The sequence below is a fragment of the Brachyhypopomus gauderio genome, chromosome 14, assembly GCF_052324685.1.
Source record: "Brachyhypopomus gauderio isolate BG-103 chromosome 14, BGAUD_0.2, whole genome shotgun sequence".
NCBI classification, from domain to species: Eukaryota; Metazoa; Chordata; class Actinopteri; order Gymnotiformes; family Hypopomidae; genus Brachyhypopomus; species Brachyhypopomus gauderio.
The window spans coordinates 11,939,295-11,957,644 of record NC_135224.1 but is presented as its reverse complement, the minus strand read 5'-3'; the positions used below and the strand labels follow the sequence as shown (position 1 = coordinate 11,957,644).

Sequence of the window (18,350 nt, the reverse complement as noted above, 5' to 3'; positions counted from 1 at the left end):
AGCGTTGATAAGCTTACCCTATCAATATTTTGAAAGATCTCGGTGTCTTCTATTATTTTTCTTTGTATTTGCCGTAATGTTATGGCATTATTTACTAGGACCATGTTCAGGATTTCAGTTTCCTGTTCAGGAGACAAAAGACGTTCCCGTCCACCTCGTGGTGGTAACCTTTCAGTTCTGCAATCCAAATAGTAAAATACTGTAAATACTGTGCAGGAATACATTTCCCAAATACTTGAAACATTTATATTTATATTTACAGTCCTACAAAACAGTCCACAGGCAATACTGTACTCATTGAGTACTGTATTGATATGCAGTCCTGCAGTTTCCTACTGAGTGCTGATTTCTTACCTGTTCTCATTACGGAAAGTCCGGATGATGGATGCTACAGTGTACCTACTCAAATTTGGCTGTACTCTTTGCCCAGCCTCTCTCATTGTTAGACCATGGTTGACCACATGGTCAACCAAAGTGGCTCGGATCTCATCAGAGATTACGGTCCTTGGCCTTCCTCGTCCTCGTCCTCGTCCTCCTCGTCCTCCTCCTCCTCTTACTCTCACTCCTCTGGCTCTGCCTCTGTTTCCAATGTTGGCATCCATTGCTCCAAAACAGAAGAGCTCACCTTTTGCCATTTTATGCTAAAGCTCTGATTGCTGATTGTAAACATGTGAGACAGGTGTTTGCTGATGTGATGAGTCAGTGTGCATAATAGGACAATTAACTTTAGAATTTTGAATAGCAGTGTGTTCCTTGTGAAAACAAGAGATTTTCTTCATGAAAATTATGCCAAATGCAGAAAATTGTGTGTAGTATTTGGAAAAAAGTGTGTTTTAGAACTGCAATTTGAGTGTAAAACAGGAATTGTGCTTGTAGTTTAGTAGAATTGGTTCAGGGGGTTGGTGCAATAGTTACATGTTGTGGTCATTGTGTCTCAATTACCAGTATTAGTGTGTAAACAATCGAGAAAAACTGTAAACACAAAAGGTGCAGGGTGTAAAAAGTGTAGGGTAACGGTCTACAGTGGGTATGTGTGTGTATGTTTGGGGTGAGGGGTGAGATCAATGAGGTGTTATTGGAACCACAGCTTTTAGACAGAATATGCATCTCAGTGTGCTGATCAGTGTGTGTTTGCTGTGGGCCTTACAGAGGACACCACATTGAAGAAGCAGTAGGGTGTGTTTGAGAGACAGCAGGAGAGGCAGCAGGGTGTGTTTGAGAGGCAGTAGGGTGTGTTGGAGAGGCAGCAGGGTGTGTTTGAGAGGCAGTATGGTGTGTTGGAGAGGCAGCAGGGTGTTATAGAGAGGCAGCAGGGTGTGTTTGAGAGGCAGCAGGGTGTGTTGGAGAGGCAGCAGGGTGTGTTGGAGAGGCAGCAGGATATGTTGGAGAGGCAGTAGGGTGTGTTGGAGAGGCAGTAGGGTGTGTTGGAGAGGCAGCAGGGTGTGTTGGAGAGGCAGCAGGGTGTTATAGAGAGGCAGCAGGGTGTGTTGGAGAGGCAGCAGGGTGTTATAGAGAGGCAGCATGGTGTGTTGGAGAGGCAGCAGGGTGTGTTGGAGAGGCAGGAGGGTGTGTTGTGTGGTGAATTCCGTTTAGGTAGGTGAACAGCTGTTAAACAGCACCGTTACCCAGACTGACTGCAGCAGCATTTTTTCACATTTTCATATTGTGCACAGGACAATGCACAGCTGTGTGACATTAGTCAAAGTATTTAAAATATGTGACATTTTCAGTATGCATATATTCTCAAACCACAGATACACAGCAATGTTTCGACTAACGTTCTGAAGGTTATATATTATAGACACATTCAGGTATTCCTGTACTACTATTGGGGAATGAGGACTATTTATTACCCATTGCCCATAAAAACCTCCTGGGCTGTGAATGCTAACTTGAATTTAACTTTTGACTTGAATTTCCAGCTTCATGGTTGGCAACCAGGCATCAAGAATCCGTACAGAGGGACGGTGGTGTGGCAGGTGCCTGAGAATGTGGAGATAACTGTGACACTCTTCAAGGTGCAGAGGACTGCATCACACCTTATCACTGCAGCACACAGAAAATACCAGGCAGCACATAAAAAGAAACTCAAATCACACTTCCGTGTAAACACTCTAATATAACATTCATCTGCTTTTTGCTTTAGATGTAATTGTCGCCAAGACACTATTATATAGAACCTTATTCATGAGTTTTATTATTATTCTTCTGACTGTTAAAGCTGTTATTCTTAAACAGCTTTAATATTAATTACATCAGCGATGAAATTCAACTAATTATGCGGCTATAACCTTATCTATTTTGTAGGATCCAACTGCTGATGAATTTGAAGACAAAGACTGGACGTTCATCATTGAAAATGTAAATCTGATTATGCTAATTTTATCTTTGACACTGAGCACTGCTGTAATCCAGAGATGCTGCGCAGCGTAGTTAGCATAGTTTCAGATGTGCTATGGTGACAGTCGGTGCCTGACAGTTATTATGCGTTGGCTGCCAACCCAGAACGTCATTAATCCACATCTCACATAACTCTCACTATCGTCTGTGATACTTATAAATTACTGCATTAGGGATATATATTCAGACTGACATAAGGTAGCGCACTGAGCTTAAATCTTCATTTGAATAGAGTTCACCCTAAAAATAAGCTCTTTCATATACAAGAACGATGATGTAGTAGGTAACTGGAGAGATTGTCCCTGTTTATTATACTAGTAAACATCTTGGCACGTTTTTGTGTGTAACAGTTTTGTAAAACCTACAATCAAAAACCTACAATCTAACAATCAAAAAGGATTAATAGGTTTACTTAAATTCAGCGTCATCTGCAATAGGTAGTAGGCGTTAACAGGATTAACTCTCTAGCTGTTATTTTCTTATTGGATAATATCAGATAGTAGGTCCATGCGTGTTTACGTTAATCCAGTTTTCTTGAGCTGCTGAAACCATACCACAATCTGATTTCCTAAATCCTACAGGAGACCAAGGGTCACCGGAAAGTTCTAGCCTCAGCAGACGTAAACATGAAGAAGTATGCCAGCGCCGCTACGGCCCAGTTCGACCTGACGCTCAACTTCAAGCCGCTGTCTGTGAAGGTGGTGGAGGCCACACTCAAGCTCACGCTCACGTGCATCTTCCTAAAAGAGGGCAAGGCCACGTGAGTGATTGCGTGTATAAGCCGATATGAAACCAGTTAAAAAATGAACATGAAATGGGATTGGGAGGTTCAGTAAGAGAGATGCTGGCTGATCAACGATCAGTTATGGTACACATAATAGCGGCTATTATAACCTGGCCAGTGAACGGTGTTTCTGTGTTGCTAGATTTGGAGATGGAGATCTGAGAGTGGGTGCAGCATACAGGAGCAAGTTTTAGACAGTTTCATAATCTGGTTTAATGTAATATAGATTTTCTAAATACAATATATATTATGTTTATAATATACTGTATATTGTAGCGCCTGCCAATAGGTGAAGCCCCAGAGGGCAGCGAGCGGTTAGTTAATGCCACCCTGAATGTGTGTGTTGTGTGTGTGAGGAGGTTTCTTTATGACAAGGCAAGTGTGACAATATTTTTAGTTTTAGATTAGTGCTAGTATGAACTATGAATCTGCTGGTATGTCTGTAGCACAGCACTACATATGTTTTTACGGTGCCAGTTTTGTTAATATTTTGAATATGAATAATACAAATGGATCATAAACGCCATATGTTAGCAAGCTCTACATAGGTCTACAGAGTTGGTCTATATTAGCGGTGTGTCACTGGAGGTCGGCTTTCTGAGTTTCTGTTGTTCCCTGCAGTGATGAGGACATGCAAAGTTTAGCCAGTCTAATGAGCCTCAAGCCCTCTGATGTGGGCAACCTGGACGACTTCAACGACAGCGATGAGGAGGACAGGAGGCACAGCACCGGGGGAAACCCCAGCGTGGCTGTCACAGGTAGGAGTCATCCTCTCTCTCTCTCTCTCTCTCTCTCTCTGACTCACGCCCCAAACAGGTAGGATTCTTTCCCTCTCTCGCACCCGCACACACTAGCACGTAAGTGACTGCAAACACATCTGTGAGCGTGTCGACACACACTGCAGGGGCTCCTTTCTCTTCTCACACCAGTTCCTTTCCACTCCACTAACCCCAAACCTCTGCCTCTGTTCATTTGACCTTCTGGGTCCTCTCCGTTGGGTCTTCTCCGTTGGGTCCTCTTCACGATCAGCTCCTGTCAGAAGAGTCCATGATCTGGCATGGAGACCTGCTAGAGACACAAACCCCGCCATCACAGGTAGCTCTCTGGCCCTTCTAATCTTTTAATAGGGGTTCTAACTCCCTCATGTCATCCTGCTTTAACATTTTGCCACTGTTCTAACATCATAAAACTGCTATTAATCTGAAACAGCACTTCATAATTTTTTCATAACAACAATAATAACAATTTCAGATTGTTTTGTCATTGTATACAATAGTCTGTTGAACTAGAGATATAGGTACCATATATATAACAGTCTCAAAAATACCACTTTCAGATGAATGTTTTCAGTCAAGGTGCCTTTATGGTTTCAGATAGTCAAAGAACAAAAACTGGTTGCAGGTTACAAAATGCAGACAGATAAACAAGGATGTGAATTTATATTGTAGCAGTGTTCATAATTCCCTACGCGCATTATGGGAGGTGGTATTGGAGTTCTCAGTACTCACACCTCTGCACATACAAGCAGTGAAGGCAATTTGCATCTTTCAGTGTTTTCAGTGCACAAGTGATTCAAAATTCCTTTCATGTCTTCCTTTCCTCCTCCTTTCATTCCTTCACCTCTGCCTTTCTCTCATTTCCATTTTTCCCCTCTCCCTCTCTTCATCTATCAGTTCATTCTGAAATGGAATGTACAAGTCCCCTTGCCACCGTTCCTGGCCTTCCTCAGTGCCACACTGCTGTCAGTCCTCCTGTCCCCGCCCCCTCTACTTCTCAAATCCACCCGCCCCCTCCTGCTGGCTCCGCCCAGCAGACCCGCCCCTCCCCCTACGCCTTCACTGTCCCGGCTTTTACCCGTGCACATCCTCCTGCCCTGCCCAAAATCTTCCAGCCGTCAACAGGCTCAGGTACACATATGCATGCACTCCATGCAGTAATAAAACTGACCACAGAGTGGCACTGTTCATTGTTTCTTTAATCAATGACGCACAGTGTGTACAGTATGTAGCATTTGCTCTCTTAACTGCGAGAATTCTTTCTCTAGAAAACGTGCTTGTAAATTATTCTGCTTATGTCTCTCCTGTGAGTGATAATGTGGTGCTGTTTTTCATTAATGACGAGGCCAGACTAGAAAATATTGTGCCTGAGTTGTGGCACAACTATAAGTTACTATGGAGCTTGTAGACGAGTAATTTCATGCAATAACAAATATTGTAGTTTAATAAGTTTTGTATAACATCTCTGCCTGTTCTGTTTAGACTTAAATACCAATAACCTTAATTTATAGTGTATGTGTGTAGAGCCATTTGTCTGAATACCATGGTAACTCATAAACTACTTTATGATCTCTATATGCTGAAGTTTGTATGCTTTCTTCAAGTTACTTTGTGTTAGGTTTGTGTGATAGGTGAAATAACATTGGGAAAAGACTGAAAATTGGTGCAAAATGAAAATATGAAAGAAATGTTGGTGAGAGAGGTTCTCCTTTCCTCATTCCTCATCTAATTTTGTTCTGTGTTTGTGTTTGCTGGTCTGCTCCACTGTTGTGTTGTGTTTAAGTGCCTGTATGCACTTCTCCAAGGCCCACGGGGGGCCATGCTGACTCTGGTCTGATGGATGTCAGTAGCTGTGCTGAGGCTGCGGCACTGCCACACCCGCGCCCCTTCTCCTCCACCTTTCCTGCTCCCAGCTCTCCTGCTTTCTCTGTCTCCTCCACCCTCTCCTCCTCCCCCTCTCAGCCAACTCCTCTGCCTGATACCACTCAGACAGGTAATGGGTGTGAAAAATCATTTATCTTGTTACTGTCTCTTATCGGCTTGGCTGCATGATTTGAGGTAGTAACAAAAAACAGAAACTGCGGCTATGATAAAAAGCTGTTGAACCTATTTGATTTGTCTGGACTTCTGCATGAATAGCTCAAAGTCATATCTAAGACATAACAATAAAGTCATAATCTAAGTCATAAAAATAAAGTTATAACAAAGCTATTTATTCAAAAATAATTCATTTTACAGTAAAACACACCACTAAATTACACTATTACACTATATATTAAATATCCTTATAGAATGAATGGTTTTAACATTCAACAGTATTCCTTAAAATATCCTTCCTCTCCTTTCATTGTTCACCTGTCCATATTTTCCTTCTTATCTCCTTTCAACCATCTCTTTCTGTCTCAGGAGCCTGCAAGCCTCAGAGTTTCCCAATTTTACAACCACTTCCTTCTGCTACAAGCTCTGCCTCTTCTAGTTTTGGCTCCTCCCATCCTGGCTTTGTACCCCTCCCTCCATTACGCCCTATAAAAACATACCGCATATCATTGGCTGAGCCAGGCTCCACCCTCACCAGGCCGACTAGTATGCCCTCTGCTACTGAGACAGGTATTTAAACCACACAGAGGTGCATGGTAACAGAGTTATAAATATAATTCACTGTTCTCTTATTATGGCTTTTTACTTTTTACTATTTTACTTACCTGCTTATTTGCTAGCTAGCTAGTTCTGGTAGAGATAGTCCTGGTATATTTGTGAAAAAATGTCTGACAAGGTGTTTATTCACAAATGCAATGCTAATGTTTCTATTTATTTTCTTTCCTTTCTCACATTTCCCTGGTCATTGCCAATATTCCTACCCTAAAATAACCTTGATACCCTTCTACCCCCACCCTTTGTCCCTTTCACTCTTTTTCCTCGCCCGGTCCCTTCATTTTGCCCCCCGTCCCAGCATCATGGCAGAGAGAGTGGAAGGCTCCTGTGGTAAAGCCCAGTCTCTGTCCAACAACTGCTGGCTCAACAGAAACTGTCCATCATCAGCCAGTGCAAGGCTCCCAGGCACTGCGCAGACCTGCGTCCATTTCATCCCACCCCCCTGCTGGAGACCCTCCCCTTAAAAAAGCCACTCCCTTTATACGTGATCCTCCCCCAACGAATGCACCACTTCCTAATTTGTCCTCTTCCCAAGTGCATTCTCCCACCCCCGATGGCTTTTTCAGACCAGTGGAGGCTGTGCCATCTACTGTTGCCCCTCCTCCATGCTTAGCTCCTCCCAGTGTGCCACAGCTTCCTCTGGCGTGCCCATTTGAGGTTGCTGTCCCTGCCTCCTCTTCCTTGGTACCTTCTGAACCTCAGCCACCTGCCTGCTCTTTTCCTGCTGCCAGACCACCCCCTGATAGCCTTCCCCTCTGTGCCTCATCTCCACCCTCTGGTCCCTTTCTGGCTGCTGCTGTACCATCCAGCTCCCCCCCAACTCCACACCCCCCTGTTTCTGCTCTGCCGTTGTCCCTCCATCTTGCCGTCTCCGCTCGTCCCTGGTCGGCCGCTGCTGTCGGTCCCGCTGCTCCTCCGGCTACCGTCCCTCAGTCAGGTACAGAGCAAACTGCTAAAGCTCTTAGCACATGCTAAACCAACGACACGACGGTTGCCATGTTGCTCGGTTTAACATGCAAAAACACAGCGTCTTTGACAGTTTGACGGGTTGTGGTGGTTCAGAAACGTTGTCATAAGTAGCCCTCAACCAGCCTGCACACAGAACTTTCTCTTTGTTTCCACTCATCTTGTAACATCTATGTCTTTCCTTCTTCTCCGTTGCCTTCCAATTATCTACCCGTCCTGACTTGTGTGCTCTAGACCCATTCCAAGGGGTCCAGAAGTTGGAATGGAGGCACCAGGTTGTTCCTACTGTGATTAGACCCAACGTACGCAGACCTGCAGTTCCCCTTACTGTAAAGAACCCTACCTGGCCCTCTCCCCTCTCTCCTCCTACGGCCTCCCCAGCCCCACCTGTACCCCCTAGCTCCGACTTTCACCCTCAAACAGCTGTCGCCCTCTCCCCTACGGGACACATCCCTGTCCCTTCCTCTGACACATGTAAAGGTACACACTGGTGGCCTGAAGCTTCAGACGAGCTCCATTCTCATAGTGTGTGTTTGTGCATGCTGAAGAACCTGTAACTCTGAACCATGTCAACTATTAACTATTATAACTGTTGCTTGGAAAACACTGTCCTCTGGAGGCGTTTCAAGTAATCTCTGATTGGTGGGGATTGTTATCTGCAAAGGACTGGTGTGGCAGGTTTTAACTCCATCCATTCGGGAGCTCAGCTGATCCTAGATCAGCTAATTAAAATAAGGGAAATCAGGTTCTGCTTAGTTGGCACAAAATACCTCCAGCAACACCAGTCCAATGTGGATAAGCTTGCCCATACCTGGTTTAGAAGTTTGCATGATGAGTTGTATGTCAGAGTAAGTGGAAGCATATAACAGTAATTTGAATGTTTCAGTAAGGTATGATGCATGAGGCCTGACATTATCTGTTGGTCATGGAAAGTATTCACCACTTTCAAATGATGAGATTTGATTTTAAATGCACCCAAGTAAGTAACCCATTAAAGACCTCTTGTAATATGGAAGTTGATACATAGATATTGGGAAGAAAAGGAGCATTTCATTAAAAAATGTGCAAATCTTTAAAGGGGTGAATAATTTTATAGGCACTGTTCATCAGTGTCAGAGCTGCGCTGCGCTGCGCTTTTGTGTGTGTGTGTGTGTGTGTATATACGATAATTTATGGGTGGTGTCGTGTCCATGGCATCAGTGGCCGGTTCACAACGAGAGTGGGATCTCCATTCGCTCTGATGGCATGCCGTTTCCCAAGCGGTCCAATCTCCTGGAAACACAGGCACCGTCTGTGTTTGGTTGTTTGTCAAGCGCACAGAGGTTGGCACAGGGCCCCTTGCTGATACTGCTGCTGTGCACAGAGCTTGGGCTTGTTACGGACCCTGCCAATGGCAGATACCTCGCTAGCCTTAACGTGTTTGTGTTCTGGTGTTTTTCAGAGTCGCACAGACAGCTGAGCGTGTTAACAGAGGAGGAAGGTCCTGGCACAGTGTGCCCTGGTGAGAATTCTTTGATATGATTAATTGTGACGTGATGTAATTAAAATCATGTAATTTGTTAATTATAGTATAACATCATTCCATTGTGTCTTTTCAGCATGTTACATCTTAGTTTAGCGTCAAGCTTAATCAGTTTAATTTCTTTTTGATTAGGTGGGGAGAAAACAGACACTAGAAGATCAAATGGCCATCGAAACAGCGACTTGAGACCTTCCCCACACAAAGCTAGAAGCATCAGTCACAGATCTGATCATGCAAAAGTCAAGCAGCCATTGGAGACCCATGGTGTGACGAAACAGGAAGGAGAATCAGTATTTGGAAGGCCAGCACCAGGGTGAGTGACTGATATATTTATGTTAAGCTGCATTTGACTTAATAACAGCCAATGAAAACAAAAAATCCCAACAAGAATAAAAACCCATATAAAAACAAAATGCGTTGCACCGTATATATGCGAATACAGTGCCTTGTAAAAGTATTTGACCCCTTTAAAAGTCATTACATATGTCCTGATTACAAATGACAAAAATTGTAATCGACAAATAACACTTGGTTTAGACAGAATGCCATGGCAAACCAACATGTTTCAAAACCAAAAGTTTCAGTCAAAATTCATTATTTGTAGCATGCTTTAAAAGAAAATGAGAAAATGCATGTATACTTTGTTTGCATGCATAATTATTCAGTTTGTTTGCACAATTATTCAAGCTTTTCACTGTGGTAACTTGTAGATGTCAGGAGCGTAGAACATGCAGGAAAAGAAATACAGCAAACCAGATTGTCCAACTGAAGAGTTTCAGTGAAACAAAACAAAATTAAACATAAAACATGCACTAACAAGAATCAAAGACAGCCAACATCACATCAATAACCGACATCATTTAAACAGAAAAGGCTTAAATAAGTAACAACAATGAGTTCATAGGTGGTGCAGATACAGGGGCCAAAACACGCAGCACCTGTTAAGGGTGTGGCAGTAAATCAAAACAAAGAAGGTGTGCAAAATGTAAACTGAAAAAGCCAGGTGCAGTACCACCACCGTCTAACAGAGACTACTGGTCATGACACTTCCATGAAAATAAACATATTTATGAAACAAAATAAATAAGAAAACTTTTGAAATACTGCATATTACTTTTTAGTGAATGCACTTACCCAGGAGGGAGCGTTTCAGGTACAGCTGAATGTGATGCAACACCCAGTCTGCATTCTTGTCCCCAGCACTTTTCAAAGCAAAGTTTGTTGCAAGTTGTTCAGGTCAGTTATTGAATACAATTTTAAAATAGAACCACAGATTATTGACTAATTTGAAATCTGGACTTTGACATTGCTTTTGTAGAACATTCACCATCCCTGTGTTATTTTGGCCTAATAAAATATATGGTCAAAATGACCACGATGGCCTTCCAAGGTATGAATTATTAGAACCTTTTATGCTTAGTATTACTGACCTCAAAACAATACCAGACTAACATAATATATATAATAAACATAAAGAATCATTAGACAAAGGGGTAGGGATGCACAGAGAGCCATGTTGGAAACCTGGGTAGGTCAAATTCAGTGGTCAAAAATACATTACTAATTATGCAAGTATTTAAGAGAAAATAGAGCTATAGGCTACATGTAAAATTGGGGTTATCTTACAGTTTTTCTCAGTCGGTTTGGTTCATTTCTCAGATCAGAATTGAAATTCTCAAAACAGTTCATTCAGTCTCCACATCTCCTTGTCACTTGTGCACATCATAATTTAATTTCTCCTTGTGTTTAACATTTTCCAAATGCTTTTGTACATATTGCAAATGGACATGGGCAGTTGTCTGTTTTTTTTTACATTATGTGTTGCTTATGTCATGTTTATCAAAATGTGTTGTATGGATTGGCTGTTGAATTGTCTTACCCTCCCAAACATTTAGTCTTTAGGTCATCGCCTAGGTCATTATATGCAAAAGTGCTGAACATGTTGTCATAATCTCTACGGCATCATTTTACATTTATTTAGTTAATTTTTTTGTTACATTTTGGTAATTTATCCTAATTTGATTAAATTGTTTGCAAGTGAACATTCAGTTACAGTAAGAAAGGGAATTGGTGAAGGCTTAGATCAACAAATGGTCTCAACCACAGGTCAGAGGTGCGTCTCATGAACCTTTACTGTAATTGGCAAACATTTATAGACGCTAAACGCGGCAGTATCACAAAGTCTCATAATGGAACGACAAGGCCATGTACAGGGTGAACAGCCAATAGGAGAAGTAAGACTGTGGTGTAGAGGGGTAAGACTGTATGGTGTAGAGGGGTAAGACTGTGTGGTGTAAGGCTGAGGGGACAAAACAGTGAAATACAGTAAGGGCAACAATTGTGGACCATGTTTTACATGTAAGTCATGGTCTCACAATGGCTGAAGCTGGTTGCTGGGTGCAGCCGAATATTGGAAGATCAACTGTGTCTTCAATCGTTCAAACATTTCATAGAGAAAACATGTATGTACTGTAATTCAGAAATGTGCTCTCTGCTGTAATGCTGCACATTGACATACTTTCTGACGTTATTCTTTTTTTTTTTTTGCATTTTTGCATTCTTATACCATATAGGATATCAAGACTAGCTCATAGTGGTAGCAGAGGTTCAATTTTCACACAGCAAGAGGAGGCTGTATGTGCTCAGGTTGTTTTGAATGTGTAGAATAAGTTTCTAATTTTGCAGTTTTTCCAGTCAGTTGTCTGTCTTTTCTGAATTTCAGTCAGTGTTTTTGTCAACAAATTGCAGTGCGAACAATACCGTCAAACAATATTGCTGTACAAATTTGATTCCAGTCCAATTTCTTGCTATCAGTCTCCCACATACAGTCATGTGTAACTGTGTTCCGTCTGTAGTTTTGTGTGTATGTGTGTACCATGTATTTGATATACCACAGAATGTGCAGCATTCTTGAAATCAAAAGCTTAGCTAGTTTCCATCAGAATATACAGTCTACAATGACTGTGACTTATAGTTGCACTGACAACATGACTAAGTATTTTGACTGCCTTGTTCATAGGCAATGGCACACAGAGTAGATATTCTGATGGCACTGACAAATCGACTGACCTAAATATTTGATTTTGGGGCAAAAACAAAGAATTTTGAGTGAAGTATGTGATTTTGCCGGTATTTCATTGAGTTTTGCTGTTTGCACTAACTGTTTTGAGAAATGCACTAGTTGTGATGCCAATGTAAAGCATGATGTGAGAAATGAACCAAACCGACTGGGAAAAACTGTAACTTTTTATGTAAATATCTCAATTCATGTCAAGATTAGATTAATAGAAACAATCACACAATAGGTAGATATTAGCTACACAGCTAATAATGCAAGTTACTTTACTATACTACAACTTTGCTTCTCCAGCATGATATCTGGCTCAGAAATAAGCACAGAGTGTAGGTGAACTAGCTAGCTAGTAACTACACTACCAAAGCTAGCATAGGCTAATCTCCTCCTGGTCAAACAAACCCAGCTTCATGTACTGCAGAATTAAAAATCTACTAATGAACGAAATATTTGTTAAACCAATCATTTGTGCTTGTCCAAATACCAGTCTGGGTTTGGCTACATCCCAGTAGGGGATTTATTTTGTCAAAACAATTACATACATATCAATATTTCAAAACCATTGTTGTTTTTCATGATGACTACTCCCTGCTGAGGAAAAGCAACTCCACAACATTACGTAATCACCATTCTTGGTGCACTTAACCAATGCCCCTTCTCTCATATTTCACTCTGATGCTTTCTGGCAGCCTCCGGCCAGTTGTGGTTTTTCTTCAGAAATGGCTACTGTAGAGATTTTTATGTGCTTGACTGGTGGCATCATCATTCCAGTCTCAACTGCTGTGATTATTAGGGTTTTATATTCAGAAATTATTCATTTTGTAATTTATCACAGGTAGAGGCCAATTCTAAGACAGTTGATTTGTTATTAGTTGTTTCCCAGCACAGGGGTTGAATATATGTCATATGCAGAAATACATTGCATTTGAATATACAGAATTTATGTAAAACCAATATCAAATGTCGATTGTCATTAAATAAATCTGATTACATTAAGGCAGTTGAATATTTTTTTCAAGGCACTTGTATATTTTCCCTCCAAAAAGCCATTTTGTTTGGCAAATTAGAGTTGTATTGTTCGTTTAATGTGTGGGCTGTGGGCTTTGCTGAAGGCTAGTGTAACGCGCGAGGGTAATGCAGGATGCCAAAAGGACAGAGCAGTTCAAACAACATTGGTTTATTTTACAGATGTAGCTAGCAAACACAACTTTAGAATCTGAGCGACAGGAACATCATCGACACACATTAAATATACTCACATGAACAAGACACAAGTGTGACACACAAGACAAATGGTTATTGAACAAAGGTGAGATAAATGATGCAAATGAACACACACATATACACAACCATACCCACAAACACAGATGCACACATACATAGAGAAACCCGAGGGAGGAGTCAGGGACACTCCATGACAACTACTTTAAGAGTGATGCTTGAGTTTGAGTGTTTTCTTTTGGTGTGAATGGGTACATTTTGCCTTTCCTTGAACAGCATGGCTTGGTCTTTATAACTGTTTATAGTGTTTGACTCTTGCAGCATCGTGCAGAAACTTTTCTTAATTTTCATTAGGTGTTGTAAAACATCTGAATTGTTTCAGTTTTTAAAGCTTGGTATTCTATTTGTGGTATGAAATTGATGCATTCTAACATGGAATGAAACAAACAAAACAAAGCAAAAAAATGTCGGATCACTGTATTATTGTTGAATGTATGCTTATGATTAATAAATAGTAAACATATGTTATAACATTAATGACTAATTGTCTTTTAATAAGCACTTGGAGACTTACAAACTCGTTTTGCTCTGAGCCTAGATTTGTATTGTACAGTAGAACCGCGGAACTCGACCGCCTCAGTACTCGACATTTTCGGAGTTTGACGCAAAATTTTGAGAAAATTTTGTCTCGGAACTCAAACAAAACTTCGGAATCCGACCCGACTCATGTGACTTTTGTAAACAAAATACAGTTTGTGCTTCGGTCACATGCCCCTAGTTGGCGTTAGTTGGGGTTGTTGTTCAATAGGTTTTAAACCATTTTGAGGCTATGATCCAAGCTTTTGCTGTATTTTTGTTGTTTTTTGCTTTTATGATTTTTATATCCAGTTTTTTTTAAAGATGAAAATAAAATCCCTGCGTACATGTCTATATACTGTATTACAACAAACCTCAGATGAGTGTCAACAGAAGAGCCAGGTTATGCTAAAATGTGCAAATATGAGATTGCACACTACTGGAATAGAGTTTTATAAAGAAATAAGATAAATGATATCAGATTATTCTCATATGAATAATACTCAACCGTGGGGATTTTAGATATGATTTCTGCATTTGATTTTGTTTACATGCAGAATTATGGCTTAATGACACTAATCAACATGTTTTAATTAAAGGCTTTAATTGTCTGCATTGATCCTTGTTCCATGTCACTGCAGTTATGTATTGCATGGCAACTGTGTAGAAATTTGTCCTCAGCACTGGCAACAAGTTTATTAGTATATTGTAACAAGTTGTATTATTATCATGTGAATTCTGATCAACCCTCGTCCTAATATTTCTCCTTCCTAGAACCGAGGGCACAGGTTCCCTACTATCCTCTAGCCCTAAAGCTACCAATGTCTACCACGTCAAATACTTTGAGTTGCCTAAACCAGAGAGGGGTTTAACAGAGAGCAGTCCTCCCAGTACAGTTCCTCAAAGTACGCTGACGTCTGTCGTAACCACACACTTCAGTGACCCCTTGGCTGATGTCAAAAGCACCATGTTTCAAGAGTCCTCATATGCACAGTCTGCAGTAATGCAGGAAAAACAGGATAAAGTAACCCTTGATAAAAAGGAGACCCCTAAAATGCAAAATTGGTCCACAAATATTTACAAAATAGACGAGAAAGACCAAGAGTTGAACCTGAATGTAGAAACAAAGTTGAGACAAGAAAAGACTAAAATGGATCAGCGGTAAGTGTAGCATGATGTAGCATGGTTTGATTAAGTACTCTCATTTTTATACATTAGCATAGCGTAGTTAAACTCATGTAACCCGTGATTGCACTGATCTGATTATAGCATGCATGTACTTCCATCAGTCTAGGTGTGCACAGTTGTTAATTTTACTTAAACCCACTCGACCTCTTTAACTTGAGTTTTGGTCTCCCTGTCCCTCAGAGCCAAAAGCATGCCTGCTTTTCTGCCCATTTGCCCCACAACGCCCAGTTCTCATTGGTCGCCATCCACACTGGAACATGATATGGCTGAGAATCAAGGCGTGCCAGTCAGCAGGTCAAATCGAAAAAGCCAAAAGATCAGTATTCTTCCCACAGACAATTGGAAATCAAATCAAAATGATGAGGCTGTGAAAAATATTGTGGACATGTCAAGATGTTCTGATGATGTGTACATTCCACACTTTCAACAGCAGGACAAAACAGATAAAGCAGAACAACATCCAGCTGATGCTGAAATGAGCGTTCTTCCAGGATGTGCAAAAGTATCACATAAAATGTATTCATCTTATAGGTCCAAGGTTCAGGACTCCAATATGTATGGAATACCATGCATGGTAAACCTTTTGCCATCTTGTCCAAGAGATACTCTCATTGCTGGCTTACCGTCCTTATTTTTGCCAGCTGAAACAGCCAAATGGCCGTTAGAGTGGTCAATGATTGCAACACCATGTAATGAGAAACCAGATAAACTTATTCATAACCTGGGAAAACAGCATCATAACACGAAAAGTCTGAGAAATATGATTTCATTGAGGTCAGCTTGTCCAAGGTCTGTCAGTATTCCTGGATTTCCATCTGTTCCATTTTACACTGTGGTCAGAGCCAACATGACTCATGTTCATTCAACTTGTCCAGAAATCTCAAGAGTCTCTGGTTTACCTTCAAGACTACCAGTCATTTCCAAAGCTGATAGCTGGCACAAAAATAAAATGCCCATATGGGAAAATAAACTGAAGTGTAAAGCACAGATTTTGCCAGATTATCCAGAGAATTCAAATATGTCTAAAGCAATGTTTCTTATGAGACCATCTTGCTCAACAGCGCCGGGGGTTTCTGGATTTCCATCTGCCAGTAGATCCAGACAACAAGAACATCCAAATATTGTGAATATATCATTATCTTGTCCAATGATTTCTAGTATTTCAGGGTTTGCTTCTAAAGTCTTTCTTGGTGTAAACCAAGGTGACCAACAGTGGCAATCTCACTACAAGATGCCATTACTTGTAACGGCAAAAAAAGATTTAGTACAATTAATTGATGACCTTGGAAGTCCATACCATGATGTTAGACCAATGAGAAATATGTCACTGAGACCAACATGCCCAAAAGTTGCCATTGCTCCTGGTTTTCCATCTGTACCATTCTATGTTCAAGAAGTCCCAAACATGCCTAATCTTCTTCCAACTTGTCCCACAACATCAAATGTTTTTGGTCTGCCTTCAAGACTGCCTGTTGTTGAGCCAGAAGATAAAAACAAATGTATGGACAATTTGATCTTGTGGGAAAGAAAGCTAAGAAGAAGTCAGTCACACATTTTTCTAATATCCACAGATAATCAAGAAACAGCTAAAACTATGATTCTAATGTTCCAGTCATGTTCAGGAAAATCAGGTATCCCTGGATTTTCATCTGCCCCAAAGCCCTTAAATCAGAAACAACCAAGTATTGTTAACATCTTAACATCTTGTCCAAACAAATCCAAAATGGTAGGATTCCCATCCAAAATGGTTCTACAAACAGATCAAAATGTAATTCAGCAATGGAGAGCAAACACGAATGTGTTAATTGGAATGCCAAAGAAGAAAGGTTTGGTCATTATTTTACCTCATGTTATGAACAATACTGATTTTAATAAGATTATGGTGGCCATGGTGCCAACATGTCCAAGAAAAGCACATGTTCCTGGCTTTCCATCCGTACCGATACAGGATAAAGAGATTTCACACAATATGATAAGACTTTTATCTTCCTCTCCAAAAGCGTCTTGTGTCCTTGGAATGCCTGCCCTTAACACAGAATCTTATCCTTTTGATTTATGGCCAATGGACGCTGGACCATTCTGGGTAAAAGAAATGAGAAATCATCCACACTGTTCTAAACTTTTATATCCATCTCAATATGAAATTATAGATGATGAAAATAGCATAACAAACATGGCTTTGTTGATGCCATCCTGCCCAAGAAAAGTAACATTGCCGGGCTTTCCATCTGTTCCAAGGTCTACACATCAGAAACACTCACATATCGTGAATATGTTAGCATGTTGCCCAAACAAATCCAAAATTATGGGATTTCCATCTATACTGGTTCAAAGAACAGATCAAGATGAAATTCAACAATGGTCGTCCAACCAGAATTTATTTATGGGAATGCCAAAGAAGGAAAAGTCAAAGAGGGACATGACTTTAATACAAGTTATGGACACATTCAAAGAAAACATTGATCTCAAAAAGACAATGGCGGCCTTAGTGCCAACATGTACCAGAAAAGCAAATGCCCCTGGCTTTCCATCTGTGTCAACACAGAATACAGAGAGCTCAAACAGTATGATAGGACTTCTGACTTCCTGTCCAAAAACATCTTGTGTCCGTGGAATGCCTGCCCTTATCATGGAATCTGCTTCTTTTGATTTATGGCCAATGGATGCTGAACCATTCTGGGGCAAAAAAATGAGAAATCATCCACAATGTTGCAAACTTTTATCTCCACCTTCATATGAACTTACAGATGTTGAAAACAACATTAGAAGCATGGCTTTATTGATGCCATCTTGTCCAAGAAATGTAAGATTTCCTGGATTTCCATCTGCAGCACGGCTGATATCAAAAATAGATGAAACCCATGTCTCTCCACATTTAGAATCATCTAGCATCTCTACCTTTTCCTTGATACATGTTGAAGACAGTGTCAAACTTCCACAAAATGAGGGCATCACTCCATCAAATACATATATTTGTACTGAAAGACAACAAAGCCCAAAGGAAAATCATTCAGCAGGTAGAATAGCAGTAATAGAAATGACTTATGAGAAAGTGACAAAATTGGATCCTGTTTCAATGGATGAGACCAAAGAGGATATTGGCTTTGGGGCAAGACGTGAGGAAAAGGAAAAAGGAATTCTTGAGAGTGGGTAAGTTTAGGATAGTTACATAACAGAAACTTGAATGTCTTA

At 40.8% G+C, this 18,350-nt stretch overlaps 1 protein-coding gene across 11 annotated transcripts in view; it reads left to right on the top strand.

Annotated features, from left to right (window-relative positions):
• ehbp1l1a (EH domain binding protein 1-like 1a) overlaps positions 1 to 18,350 on the top strand; it is a 49,124-nt gene that overhangs the window by 12,123 nt on the left and 18,651 nt on the right. For 4 of the 11 annotated variants that reach the window (XM_076973104.1, XM_076973101.1, XM_076973108.1 and 1 more), the window contains exons 3-16: positions 1,923 to 2,018; positions 2,308 to 2,361; positions 2,982 to 3,160; positions 3,806 to 3,942; positions 4,214 to 4,279; positions 4,858 to 5,091; positions 5,744 to 5,953; positions 6,367 to 6,567; positions 6,911 to 7,549; positions 7,813 to 8,058; positions 9,020 to 9,079; positions 9,233 to 9,413; positions 14,745 to 15,131; positions 15,339 to 18,308. In XM_076973104.1, coding sequence (XP_076829219.1) covers positions 1,923 to 2,018; positions 2,308 to 2,361; positions 2,982 to 3,160; positions 3,806 to 3,942; positions 4,214 to 4,279; positions 4,858 to 5,091; positions 5,744 to 5,953; positions 6,367 to 6,567; positions 6,911 to 7,549; positions 7,813 to 8,058; positions 9,020 to 9,079; positions 9,233 to 9,413; positions 14,745 to 15,131; positions 15,339 to 18,308 — 5,660 coding nt within the window. The remainder of the gene's footprint in view (positions 1 to 1,922; positions 2,019 to 2,307; positions 2,362 to 2,981; positions 3,161 to 3,805; positions 3,943 to 4,213; positions 4,280 to 4,857; positions 5,092 to 5,743; positions 5,954 to 6,366; positions 6,568 to 6,910; positions 7,550 to 7,812; positions 8,059 to 9,019; positions 9,080 to 9,232; positions 9,414 to 14,744; positions 15,132 to 15,338; positions 18,309 to 18,350) is intronic. The other 7 variants (XM_076973109.1, XM_076973102.1, XM_076973103.1 and 4 more) reach the window with 7 other exon arrangements.